Source organism: Cervus canadensis, chromosome 2 (assembly GCF_019320065.1).
Source record: "Cervus canadensis isolate Bull #8, Minnesota chromosome 2, ASM1932006v1, whole genome shotgun sequence".
NCBI lineage: Eukaryota > Metazoa > Chordata > Mammalia > Artiodactyla > Cervidae > Cervus > Cervus canadensis.
Window position 1 is genome coordinate 23,269,583 of NC_057387.1, and position 13,681 is coordinate 23,283,263.

General features: G+C 49.7%; 1 protein-coding gene across 2 annotated transcripts in view; it reads left to right on the forward strand.

Moving 5' to 3' along the window:
- The first annotated feature begins 1,218 nt into the window (after nucleotides 1-1,218).
- The window catches only part of TBX15 (T-box transcription factor 15), a 123,147-nt gene continuing 110,684 nt past the window's right edge, over nucleotides 1,219-13,681 (forward strand). The window contains exon 1 of one of the 2 annotated variants that reach the window (XM_043459603.1): nucleotides 1,219-1,339. Coding sequence is in view for 1 of the 2 variants with exons in the window: in XM_043459595.1 (XP_043315530.1) it covers nucleotides 2,496-2,700 (205 nt within the window). In the remaining variant the exon portion in view is untranslated. Of the gene's footprint in view, nucleotides 1,340-1,504; nucleotides 2,701-13,681 lie in introns of those variants that run through there. The other variant, XM_043459595.1, reaches the window with a different exon arrangement.

Sequence of the window (13,681 nt, forward strand, 5' to 3'; positions counted from 1 at the left end):
GGCCAAGGGTGGTGACATCAGAATTGGGAGCCAACAGAGGTCTGAGCTGTGGGGGGAAGGTAACTTCGGGTTCCTGACCTACCTTCTCTCCAACCCCTGGAAGTGGTGGGCACCCAGGGAGTGGTCTCTTTTGGCAAGGTCACCTAAAAGCAACCCTGGGTGGTGAACTGAGGTAGGAGACCCTGCACCTGGTCACCCTGGTTTTTGCTCAGCAGTGAGGTGGGAGAGGCTGAAGGGCTGAGTGCTGGATCCCACGGTTTGGAGTGCTGCTCAGGGACTCTGAGCCCGAGGCGCAGGCTCCTGGAATGCAGAGGAGGCCAAGCCTAGCTGAAGCATCCTTATCCAGTGGCTTTTCCATTATTCTTTCTGCATTGGCTGAACGGGATAGCTTCATCTTCTCCATGCTGGAGGCCTATCGGAGGGGGCTCCAAAGTTGGCCTTTTTCTCTCTCCTCTCAGAGAGGCCCAAGGTTCAGGACATACACGGTTGCCTTCAGAACCAGAGCACTACATTCTAACTGTAATAGCAAGAACTAGATTTCCTGGCTGTTCCGTGGTCAGGAGGAGAATGTGGCGTTTCAAAGGTCCATGAGGCCCTCCCTTCTCTCCCCAAAGGTGGAAGGACCGATGAGCGCTCGTTCTTAGGGAGGGTGGCGCTGCTGTGGAACACCGTGGGCCCTAGGTTTCGGGTTCAGACCCTGCTCAGAGTCTAGGTGTCGGCATGACTTTTCTGCTGGGGTCTCTCTGTCTGCCCTTCACATCCGGGAGCTGGCTCTTTTCTGCCTCTTTCTTGCGCTGGGATAGAAGCTCTGGACCAGGGCGCTGGGATGATCGGACTGTGGCTTGGGCCGTCCTCCGAGAAATCCGAGACCTTTTCCCAGCTTGGCAGGATAAACTTCTTGGCCCCTCTAAACTTGCTCTGCACTGGATTGCGTGCGCTCGGGGTCTCCAGCGGCCCGAGACCAGTAGCATAACCTGGGAGGGAGTGTGGGAAATCAGGATGGCCCAAAGTGTTGGATTTAAGTCCCTTAGAAATCCCTCACAACCACGCTGTCCTGAAAGTTTTTTTTTCTTCCTTTTTTTTTTTTTTTTTACGATGGAGGGAGGATCAGTGGGGCGGGGAGAGCCGGGCTCCCGAGGTGATCGGATTTGAAGGGAATTTTGAAAAAGCTCCGTCTCCGCTGTCAAAGTTCCCGTCTGCCCTCGCCCAGCCCCTCTCGGCGGGTTCTCCAGAGCCAGCGCCCCGAGCAGGCGAAGCTCGGTTTAGCATCCACGCCGAACGGAAGGACAGCATTTGCTGCGTGCGGGGGCACAGTCAGGATCCGCCTGCCGAGGGCTTGGTAAGCCGGGTGCCCCTCCGCCGGCCTCTCGCTTTGAGGGCGCCTACGTCACCTTCTCTACCAGGTAGAGCTGGAAGGAGGCAGCGGTCTTTATGTTTCCAATTACAAGACCTTGGATAGTAACGAGGCTTTCTTGTTTGTTTCTTTCGTTTTGCCTTAATCAGAGTTGCTTAGAAATCTTTTAACAGGAAAATAGGAACCTATGTCGCGACGGAACTAGCAGATCTGAAAGCATCTGGGGGGCAAGCACGAGATTATTGGAATCGTTTTCTGGTGTATTTGGACAGGTTGACGTTTTGTCAGAGCCCCCCAATTCCAGCTCCGCATTTAAAATGACCCTAGGCTTGCAGTGACTATGAGACCTAGCAGATTTGAGAGGAAAAGGTATGAATTTGGGACTTGCAGGAGTTTGTAACGGCACAGATCTGACCTCGACTTTCACCTCCCCCCACCCCCACGAGGAACCGTGGGGGACCGGGAAGCCAGGAGTTAAAGTCGGCCCAGGAGCATCCCGGGGACAGCCAGCGCGGAGCCTTGGCGCGAGCCTCAGTCTCTCCCCCCTTTTCATTGGCCCGCGTTCTCAGGGTTTCTCCAGTTCCCTCTTCGCCATTGGTCGGGGGCTGGCTTTTTTTTCCCCCTCAGTCTTTCTCTTCCTCCCCCCTCCCTCTCCCTCGCCCCTCGGCCAGGAGCGCACCGCCTGCCCCCAGCTCCTCGGGAAGGGAGGAATTTAGAAAAAAAGTTTCCCAGAAGTTTGGATCAGAGCAAGGACGGGAAGACCGAGAGAGGAAGAGGGAGAGGGAGGAGAGAAAGGGAGAGGGAGGAGGGAGAGAGAATAAAAAAATGATGAAGTCCAGTCTACACCGCCTGTGAGCGCCTGCCCGGGTGGGTGGGAAGCAGGACTCCGGCGCTCATGCAGCGAGCGGGTGGCGCTCCGGGCGCAAGTTCCTAGCGGCTGGGGCAGCCAAGGACTTCGGTCCTAGCCGGCCGTTCAGGGAGCAGGGGGAGGGTGCCGAGGACCCGCGGAGCCGCTGCCTCAGTCTTGGCCGCCTCGCCGCCGCCTCTCCCGGGCCCGGCCCGGTGGGCGCTCGGAGCGTGAGGGCTCGGGCTGCTCCCTCTGTAGTGGGGGCGAGCGGGAGCCGGGGTGCGGGCGGCTAAGATGAGTGAAAGGAGAAGATCTGCAGTCGCCCTGAGCTCGCGAGCACATGCCTTCTCCGTTGAAGCCTTGATCGGCTCAAATAAAAAGCGGAAGCTGCGAGACTGGGAGGAGAAGGGGCTGGACCTGTCCATGGAGGCGCTGAGCCCCGCGGGCCCACTCGGAGACGCGGAGGACGCGGGCGCGCACGGCTTGGAGCCTCACCCGGGTGAGTGCGTGGAGCCGGAACGCGGGAGGCGGGCGGAGAGGGGCCTCGGGGCGGCCAGCCGGCGGGGAGAGTGGCGAGTAGGAAGGCCCTGACCGTGACGCCGTCTTACTCCAACGCCGGTTTCTTTTTCTTTGCGCAATGCCTTGAGGTTTCCCCAAATTCGCTGGAACCAATTTGGGGGAACTGGCCTGAGCCTTGCAGTTTCGTCGCCAACCTCAAGCCAGAAGGCCTACTTGCTCTTATCCCCTTCTCTTTTTGGGAGCAGAATGCAGTGTTCACCATGCCCGCCACTGAGAGGGCTGCAGGCCCCTGGGGTTAAGAGGGGCGAGGATCGAAGGCAACGGCCCGAGCGGAGACGAGCTGGGACTCGCTTCTGAGAGCTCCGAGGACTGGCACGGAGTTCTCCGTCCAACACCCCTGTGGAAATCGCCGTTTTTCCCATTTAGCCTTCAACCTCGGTCCTTTCCCTTCCCCCACCAACTTTTCTGGGACTCAAGTTGTGTTTATCCTACTCCCCGCGACGAGGGAGTACAATTATATTTCTACTTCGCCTGCATTTGTGGAAAGAGGAATGGGTGTTAGCCCCCTTACGCTGCGCCCAGGGCCACTCTTCAGAGCCCACGTCTTTGCGTATTTGTGCGGAGCGGTGCAGTAACGTGTTGGATTTGTACGCATTCTATGCACAGTTATGTGCACATAAAATGTAAAACACCGGGCGGATGTCGATGTCAGTATTTTAACAGAATCTTAGAAGGGGTGGGGAACAACTTAACGTTTTGTATTAAGTGCCAAGATTTCAACTGTGCAAAACAGTCCGGGGGAACAGCTGTTGTCGGAAGAATTTTGCGCGCGCGCGCGCACACACACACACACACGCACGCACGGACGCACTCACGCTACGCTCACAGCTTGGTTTAGCGCTTCAGAAACTTTCCAGCCAGGATTTGTAAAACTTTTCTGGAGGTGCTCCTGCTGACCAGCTAGGGCTGGGGAGTAGATTCGGGTCAGAGCGCCGGCAAGTCGGAAGGGGGCGGCGGACCGTAAAGAGATGAGGGGCGGCCGCAGGCCCACGGAGCTTGGGGACCCAGCTTGAGGCCCAGGAAGGAGCTTGGGGGCTGGAAAACTGGCCGATCCAAGGAGAGACAGCTGTCGCTTACATTTTCTCTTTCGGCAGTGACAGTTCAATTTCCATGCTCCCGAGGCTAATAATAACGCGATTAGCGGGTGACCTGCAGAGACAGAGTTTTATGAATTCTCCGTGTTCTTGCGGCCGGTTACGGTATTTGGGTTTAGTGCTGGGGAATTATTTTTATTAGTCGATGAAAAGAAAATTAAAAGGAGATTTATTTCGTCCGCTCAAGCCTTTCCCTGTATTTGGATGCGGGTGCCTGTCCACGCGGACCCCTGTGTGGGCAATCCAGAAAGGAACGCATGGCTAATGTGTGTTTCCCATCTCTGGATGGACCCTATTTCCTCACCGCACTTACTTGTCAAAATCTCCTTTGGGCCTTCACACAGTTTAGTGGAAGTTCTTTCAGGTCTTAGGACAGCTCATAAATGGGAGGGTTAGTTTATTTTACTTTTGCGATGGTAGAAAAGGGAGAAGTTACTTAACTGAGTATGCAGACACTCTGTCCTGTCCTTGGGTACTTTTCTCTGGGAGAGGGAGTACAGGTCATAGGGAGCTGGTGTAGGGTCGCATGTCCAAAAGGATCAACACTCGGATCATAATAGGGGACTCAGCAGGCAGTTTTCTTTCTGAAGTTCTTCTCAGAAAATAATGAGGAGAGAAAAATGAGGATTTGGAACAAGGAGAGACCAGTTCAGGGATGTGAATGGGAGGACCTGGTGTCCAGAATGCTGTTTCCTCGATCCCCCAGGGTCGGGGTAGGGGTTGCGGACCTAACAGAGAACTTTACCTGACAGAGAATTGAGGTGATGAGTTCCCATTATCATTATCACTTTTTTTTTTTTTTAAAGGGCCTTTGGGTTAGAGAAAACGAAATATGTTTGTGGGGCAAAGGTCCAGGAGGAGGAAATAGCTGGAAGCCAAGAGCGCTGGAGGGGCCTTCTTCAGAGCAGGGCTGCATCCTGCTGAGCCTCGTTCGGTGGTGGACCAGGGGAATCTCCAAGGTCCCTGCAGGGGCCAAGACTCTTAGGACCAGGACAAACAGGATGTAGGATGAAAAAAAGATCTTTCATTTAAAGTGCGCTCTGATGTGGAGGCTTCGCCGTCAGGGGAGTGGAGGAGGCAGAGCTTTGGGCTTTGAGCCTGGAGGGTAACACTGGAGAGCTTGGGGTTCCTTTTAGACCTTTCTTTTTGTCTCTAATACAGACCCCTAACAATACAAAGTGAGGGCCACATGTAAAGGTGTGTGTATGGTGGAGGCGGGAAAGGGGGCGCGGGACTCCCATCATGCACAGGGCCGTGTCTCTGCCGGGCTGGGCCTTGCCGTTGTCTTTAAACTTTCTTCTCCCAATTAGCACAAGAAGGGTGGACTCGCTGTGGGGCTCAGCTGCCCTAGGCCGATTAGAAATCAGCGACAGGAAAAAACCCCACCACGACAAGACTATTGCCCAGGTCCTGGGGGATTAAACAAACATGCACACGTACACTGGCCACCGCCTTAGATCAGCTGTATTTACCATTCTCACCATACCCTCTCTGACCCGTACAATCATTTTCAGCCCTCCCTCAAAATCCCGGGACCTACAGGTAACTTAGGGGTCCGATTATAATGCTCAGCTTTTTTTTTTTTTTCTCAAAGACGTGGCTTTTGCTTTTTCACAGCCCGTTTTTCTTTCGGCGTCAGGACAGAGCTGGCTTTAGTTGGCGCCGAGCGCGCCCGCAGCCTGGGGCGCCAACCTGCAGCAGCGGGGGACCGGCCCGGCCTGCTCGCTGTAGGTCTTCACACATCAGAGGACACACAGTATGTATTTCAAAATTTTCCACCAAGCCTGGTGGTTCCTCCCCTCCCCCAAACCCTGAGGCCCTCCGGGCCCTGGAGGAGGGCCTGCGAGGTACCCTCATTTTCACACCCAGGCCAGCTCTCTAGTCTTTCGGAGAAACCGCCAGGAAACTCAGCCTCTGCGGGATGGGGAGGGTCTCAAAACCCGTCTCCGAAAAGCCTGGCTCTCGGGTTGGCTTGCCCCCCGCCTCTCACACAGCAGCAACGGAGGAAACTTTCGAGACAGGATCGCCGGGAACAGCTGCTCCGGCGGCTGCGGCCTTGGAAGTATATTTCAGGCACGCGGCGGCGCCATCTGCGTTCGGACCGCAACCTCGGCTCCACCCGGCTTCCCCAGCTCCGGTTTGGGCCTTTCCCGCCCAAATCCACAGCCCAGTGCGACCGAAGCCCGGTCCCCCGCGGAGAAAAATAATTTAAACCTTCTGCAAAGGGATTTCCCCCTCCGAAGCCCGCAGGCCCGAGCCTCTGCAGCCAAGGCATTCGGCGGCGGCCTAAGGAGGTGGCGACGCACGCGGGTGGGCACACCCGATAACGCCAGGGAGATCCGCACGCACACGTGCACTCAGGTCAGGCGCTCGCGTTCTCCCAGGCGGCCGGCTGCGCAACCTCTAGTAGAATAAGACAAGAAAAAGCCCTCGCAGTTCCCAGGGCCCTTGCTTCCTTCGAATGATGAAAATCAACTTGTCACGGGAATTAATCTGTCAGTTTATGGTTTGTTCGCTCAGAGTAGAACTCCAAGATTTTAATCCTGTTCTCACATCTCAAACCGACTCCCCCTCTCCGCAATATGGAAACACAAGGGTCAAAACAGAGGAAATGATTCTTCACTGATGTTTAAGTAACGAGGAAAAGGGATGCGTTTGAGACTGGGGGAGAATATACTTAACGCAAGGCAAGCACCAGCCAGGGCGCAGGCCGCGGCTTGGACTGCAGTGTAAGCGTAGGAGGCGCGCGGCGCAAGACGCTTAAAGGTCTTTCTGCGGTAGAACTCAGATTCCTTGGTGGTACCTACGTCCGGACGCCTGTGCAGGCCTAGAGGTGTCGGCTCTGCGCCCTGCAAACAAGCCAAGTGTGGGGCCTTCTGAACGTGACCTGGGTGTCCGGTCAAAACAGTCTTCCACTGTGCCTGCCTCTTTGGTAAATGACCTTGTGGCACGAATCCGAAAGGGAGTGAAGGGGTAGGCAAGGTCTGAATTCGTTGTAGGCCGGGTTAGGATGGTGGTTTACTGGGGCCTGACTGCCAAATGCCTTTTTTTGCACGGGTCTGGGAGAGCGCACCGCAGTGTCCCCAGAGCGGTGGGGAAGGGAATGGAGACGTTCTGCGTAAAACCCCAGTCCTGGCGTGATGGCAAAGCGGAAGGCACTCGGAAGATTATTCTAACGCGCTTTATCCCATGAATCGAGCAAAGTGCTCGAGGGCAGCGGGGAGGACTGGGAATGGAGAAAATCCTGATGCCCAGAGTTTGGACTGTGGTGGAAGGAAAGGGGATTGGGCTGTGGTTTGCACCTCCGCAGGTCGCCCCCTTGTACCCCGCCACCTCCACTTGCGGGGGAGGGAGGTTTCAGAAACGGGTGTAAAGCGTGTGGAAGGCGCGCGCGCGGGAGGTGGGGTGGGGCGGGGCGGTGTTCTGGCTTCACGGCTACTCCGTGCAGGGCAGCCCCTTGCCCGGCTGGCTTCCTCTGCCTCTCGGAGACCGGCCCGAAGAGCACTAGCCTGATGGGAGGTGAAGGCTTTCCTGGACAGATCAGCTTACAGCCTAGGTGCGCAGCGATTCTGAATTCGTGTCTTCCACGCCCCACCCAGCGCTCTTTCTTATAGAACACTTTATTTGGATCCAGAACTAGCGCCTTTGGGTTTCCTGATTTTATAGGCAAAAACTCCCAGAATGAAAAGTTCACGAGGTGATGTTCATGCAGGGGGAAAGGGGAATTAAATTTCTTACAGTGGAATTTGGATTTAAATTATGTTGATACATATCTGCATATCGGCTGCCATTTTCCTGTGCGCTCCCCCATTACTTCAAATGGTGTCTTGAACATCTTTTAATTATTAAAGAAAATTAGCTTAGCATATTTAATTAATATACCCGGCACTTGAGGAGAAAGCGAAAAAATGGTATGAAATGCTTAACCTGGGAGCTAAAACTGAAATGATTGGGTATTGGTGGTTTGTGTACCCCGATTTATTTGTGTAATTTCCTTTGTGTGGACAAGTTTAATGGAACCAAGTCCCTCATCATGAATCCTTCATTATGGGCCACAAAAAGGGAGGGACAAATACATTTTGGCTCAGAAGACCGAAACATTTTGTTCATCCAAGCCTCTCTAAGGGCATTGCTAGCATTAAAGAGTGAAATATTCCAGGTCTGTCACAATCCTTTTCTGTATTGCCAAAATTATAATATTAATAAGATGAGAGCACTTTTTCTGAGATCCTGGTTATGGACTCTAACAGAAGTTTATTTCTCATACCCCAGGAGAAAAATGATTACTTCTTAAATCTGGAAGTTTCTTCTCTAGGTGATGGTAGATTTTTTTTTTTTTTTTTAAGCCAGGCTGAACTGTGCAAATTCCACAGGGATAAAGAACAGATTGGCATTTCACTTTCCTTTCTGGAAATGCAGAAATCCGTCCAATGATTGTTCAAGGGTGTAACTGGTTATTGCTTTCTTACTCCCAAAAGACAAAGTAGTTAAGCAAGGGGAGAATATTTGAGTGGCTTTTTAAGTTTTAACTTTTTGGGATATTTTTCCACAGAGAAAAGTAGGGAGCTGATGGAAAGTGGAATCTTTCCCCCTTCTTCCTCTCATCCAGGTGATTTATTTTTGCTTTGCCTTTTCTGGTTTTTAGTGAGCTTTGAATTTTATATGTGCATGACTGAGATACTCAGGGGTCTGCACTGGTTAGAGCAATTAGCAAATTTAGAAATTAAGGTCTGTTTACACCTCTCCGGGCATGGATAATCATTAGTTAATTTAAGTGAGGCCCTTGTTCTAAGTGTCAGGGTGGAAAATGAGACTCAGTAGGGAGGACCGGAGGTGAAATGGAAAGAGGGTGGGGAATTGCAACTGGTGACAACGAATCAACATTTATTCCCTGCCATTAATGGCTTCACTTATGAGGCAGGGCATTTTTGCTGACTACCAACTGATGATGAGTTTTTGATGCCAGAAGTGAAAATAGGCCCTGAAATCACTACTTTTTATTCTATAAAATTTGCATGTGTTTATATACAAATTTATGTGTGAACATCAAGTTCTGAATGGGTCATAGATAAAATTTCAGAGAAAAAAAACTGCTTTTTTTTTTCTTTGTCTGGAGCCAGTTTAACAAACTGGGAATATCTAAAATCTGGGGGGCCAGAGATTTTGTAATGTCTAGATATCCTTTGACAATTCAAGAGTGTCCCGGACCTGAAACTTATTTATTGGCATTTTTATTTAACTCTCAAATTAATTGATTTTGACTAAAGCCTAAAAGAAAACACCAGAAATGAGACTGTGCAGGTGTAATTGAAAAGAACAAGGAGAGTGGAAATTTTTCTAAATGTCTAAAATTTTCTTTATTTTGTGAATAATGCCATCTTCCTTTTGGATGGACAGAGGCTGCCTTATATTCTGAAGAGTAATTTCACCTTCTCCCAAGAGGAGAGTTAAGGGAACCACTAAGAGAAGTCTGGATAATAACGATGGTTAGTAGAAGTCATGAGAGAAACACTGTGACTTGGGGGAAATAATTTAATAATATAGGAAATGTATTCAAATCTTGTCCTTATTTGTCCTTATATTGTCTGCAGTATATTTGCTGAGCTGTTTCTCAATTGTCGCACACTTTAGAAGACTGCAACAACAAAACATCAACCCCCTAATTGTGGATTGCAGGAGTAATCTCCTAATATAGCCTTCTTTTAAAAAACAAAACGCTACAGATAACAGTAGAGTTCCCTTTACAAGATCATCATTATACACCTAGTTGGATCCTTAGAGTTCATTGCCTAGTTCTCAATCGGGTGAACCAAAATTCTGACCCCGAACCCCACCCCCCCCCCTTCTTTTGCTGTCCCACAGCCCAGGGCGTAATGTCAAAATCCCCAGACCCGGGCTCGGAAAGCAGTTAGCTCCCCTTGACTTTCCCCTTCCCCTCACCTCCCCGCACCCCGACATCCTTTTCCCTTCCTCCAACCTCCTACACACACCTCGGTCGCTCATTTTTACCCACTCAAAAAAAAAAAAAAAAACTTCAGATGACGCTTCACTGAGGAAGGCATTGGGATTGCATCTCTTTCCGTGAAACCATCCCTGGGAAACCAGGGCCCCTCGGGTGACCGTCACGAGTCGGCGAATTGGGCCGCGGTCGCGGCTGCCGGCCCTGCGCCCCTCGCTCTTTGCCGGGGTCTCGGCGGCCTCGGCGAGGGAGCGGCGGCCGGGCCTCGGGGCCGCGCGGCCGGGGGTTCCCTGCTCCGGCTCTCGAGGCTGGGCCTGGCCCATGCGTGGGCCCGCGGTTGCCGCGGGGCCTTTGAAACCAGGGCCGGCATACTCAGGGATGGTGGGTGCATTTCTCATCTCTACTTACATCCTGGAGAAATGCGGGGACATTGGGGGTAATCAGGAGGGCTTTGATGAAAGATTCCTGTCCCCCCTCCCAAAGAAAAATCGGAAGCGGTGCGGGGGGAACCCCAACCCAACTTCAAATCAAACTGGATCCGAGGTTCTTACACCTCGCGCCCTGGGGGAGTTTGAGCTTTTGCTTTCATCAGGCTAAACACATTTTCAAGAAATCAAACGTACTTCAAACATCAGCAATTAGAAACCAAGAAGCCCTCGGCTTGTAGAGTTTTTAAAATCCTTAACCATTTCCAAATGGGTGATTTCTAGGGTCAGTCACTATCATAGCCAGCCCGTTAAAAAGGAAAGTCATTTTGTCGGTTCGAAACGCAGATGATTCCCGGATGCGTGGGACTCATAACCGCAGAGATACCTCTTCGCAGGAAGCCGGCATTGCCCACCGAGACAAAGGGACGGCAGGCAATTGTTCTTCCTGCTGTTCTTGGAGGTTTGAAACAATGAAGTAATGCGTTTCTCAGAAAAGCAAAGAAATCATTCAGCTTTACTAAGTAGATTGAGAAATGACTATATTCTGCACGAAGCCAGCCAGATGGCTTCCCTTCAAGAGCTGAGCGTTCGCTGCGAGGGAAGTCCCGCCTCGAGGCATCCTGGTTCCCAAGCGTCAATCACACCAGGCCCCAGGGCCCAGAATTGTAACCTAGAGGGTAGGTGACTTGGTTGTTTCAGGCCTCCCATTCTTGCTACTGAGAAAGACTCGCTTTTCACAGTGGGGAGGGGCACGCATTTGGGCCGGTAAGTGGTTGTGAATGCAGCAATGCTCTCCCTGGATATGACAAATCTTCCTCAATTCAGAAGCCTAATACTTTGATCTTTGTTTGCAGCAAAGCTGGCCAAGGGCTCCGTGTATATATATATATCTATATATCTGTGCACTGTATATGAAAAGAAAGGGCTTCTTAGAAAATTAATTGTATACGTAAGCTTGCAGAGGAATACTGAATTGTGAAACCTTTCAGAAACCTTAATTGCTTACATGGCTGTCTATGAACCTTTACTACACTGCATTTGACACAGGCCCTTGTATTCTAGATTATGTCCATGTATTAAGATAGGAAGTCGGCTACACTAACTTAAATTAGACTAAATTCTAGTGCAAGCTTTGTTATTAATGTTGGAACCGAGGATGTTGGTTTTAAAGGCAGACACATAAATGGTGAAAAAAAAAGTTTTAAAGTTGTTTCATAGCCACTGATGAGGCCTTGGTTCCTGGTTCATGAAATACGAGAGAGGCTTAAATAACACCTGAGGCCTCTTTAGCTATAAGATTCTGTAATCCTGTTAACTTAAAAAATTTTTTTAGTTTTTCCTCCTAATACAACTTAGCTATCACTTGACTCATCCTTTTCTTTGTTGGAATGAGGGAAGTTTTACTGCAGTTGTAGAAAGTAACAGTAATAGCAACATAAGACCAAAAAAAAAAAAAAAAAAAGATTTTTATAGCTAGAATTAAGAGCTTCCATAAAGCTCTTGAAAAGTTTTTAGATTAATATCACATGTTCAGAAGTCCCGGATCAGTGATTTCTAGTCTTTGTGTTTGATGTAACCTATTGTTGCTTGTGTGAACGCCCAGGACTCTCCTGCCAAAAGAGTTCTATGGCATTACTGAATTTAAAGGAAAAAAAGTTATTTTTGCTTCGAACATTTTTTCTGCCATTCTCAGAAATAGCTGGAAAAATTCTATGGATTTGAAAAAATGAAGACTGAGAAAAGCAACTTAAGCACTGGTAAATTGAATTGGTGGTCCACCCTCCCCACCTGGCTCCACCCGCCAAGAATCAGTTGCCCCTCATTTCTATTTGAGCCTGATAGAAAGCACTAGTAACTATTTTCCATGTCCAGTCTGCTAAGCCGAGATCTTGATCTGGCAGAGATGTGAGAATGCTAAAAGGATGACTTAGTAACAGGCAAAACGCTTGTCAACAAGATAGATCAGAAGACAGCTTAGCATTCAAGACCTCTATTCATAGCTGCTGAACTTGAGGGCAGGGTCAGACAAAAAAACTGGGCCCAGGACACACCGAGGAGAGTATCTCATGTTTCCATCTTGTGGGACTTTATTTCCTTACAGACTTCTACAGTTGGGCTTCAAACCCCAGTGACAGCTCCCCCCACCCCCCGCCCCCACTCCGCCCCCTCAGTTGCTGCCCTATTCTCTGCAGCTCCAGGCCCTGTGCAGAATTTCTCTTGTTACGGAGTTTTAGATTTACTGGTCATCCTCTCTCACTGTTGCCCTATAATCTGCTGTGGGGCAGGGACATTGTCTTCATTGTTTTGTATGTCTGGAGCCTGGTGCAGGTGGCTGGCACAGAGCACTTAGTAAATAATAAAAATGTAATGAAAAGGCAATAAGAACTTAGTAAATAATAAAAATGTAATGAAAAGGCAATAAGAACAATGATAACCAACTTATTGAACGCTATGTGCCAGCGCCTGTGCTAAAGTTATATATATATTATCAATATAATGTAATATGTGCAAATATTTATTTTATATATTATGTGTAATAATGTAATGTGATATATAACAGTATATACACCAAATAATTATATATAACAATTATATATGTATGCAGATTTTCCAAAACACTCTAATGAGATAGTTACTTCTATTATCATTTCAATTTGTTACAATGAGTGGATTGTAGAATGGTTAAAAGCTCAGGTATCTGGGGTTAAACAGCTTGTGTCTGAGCCCTAGTTCCAACACTTGCTAGTTGCGTAACCTTGGGCAAATTACTTAATCTCTATCAACCCCAGTTTCTGCATGGGTAGTAAGAAATGTATTCATCAGAAGGTGGTTGAGAGGACTAAATGAGATAGTGCACATTTAAAGAAAAAAGAATTATCATGGTGCTTATTAGTCCCATCAATTGAATTGATAGTGATTACTCGCCTTAGTGACTAGTTTACATAAGAAACTGTTGCACATTGTAAATTACTATAGCCAGTACCCCTCTCCCCCAGTCTTTTGCTTTAAATGGGATGTTTGGAACTTGAAGTGGGATCCCCGCTTGGTGTATATAGCCTATGGTTGGAGACAGAGGACAGGATTTTAAGTGTGTGTGGCTTAAATCAAACTGAACTTTGAGAGCCATTTCAGGGTTCCACTGAGGCAGAAAGCCAGCACCTGAGTGAGCACTGAAGGGAGGGAGGGAGGGCTTTCAAGGGTTGGGATCAGCCAGCTGGCAAACATTAGGAAGAGGGTCTGGGTAGGGGCTGGGGCTGGGGAGCCTCAGCTTTACCAGCTCTTCAGGAACTCCATTCTGGCGGCAGACAGAGGGGCCTTTCTGGATGCAGGGAAGTGGAGTAACTCCTGTGTGTTTCTCTTTGATTAGTTTTTGGAGCTCAGAAATCCCCCAAAGGTCAGGTTTTATCATATAGGAAATAA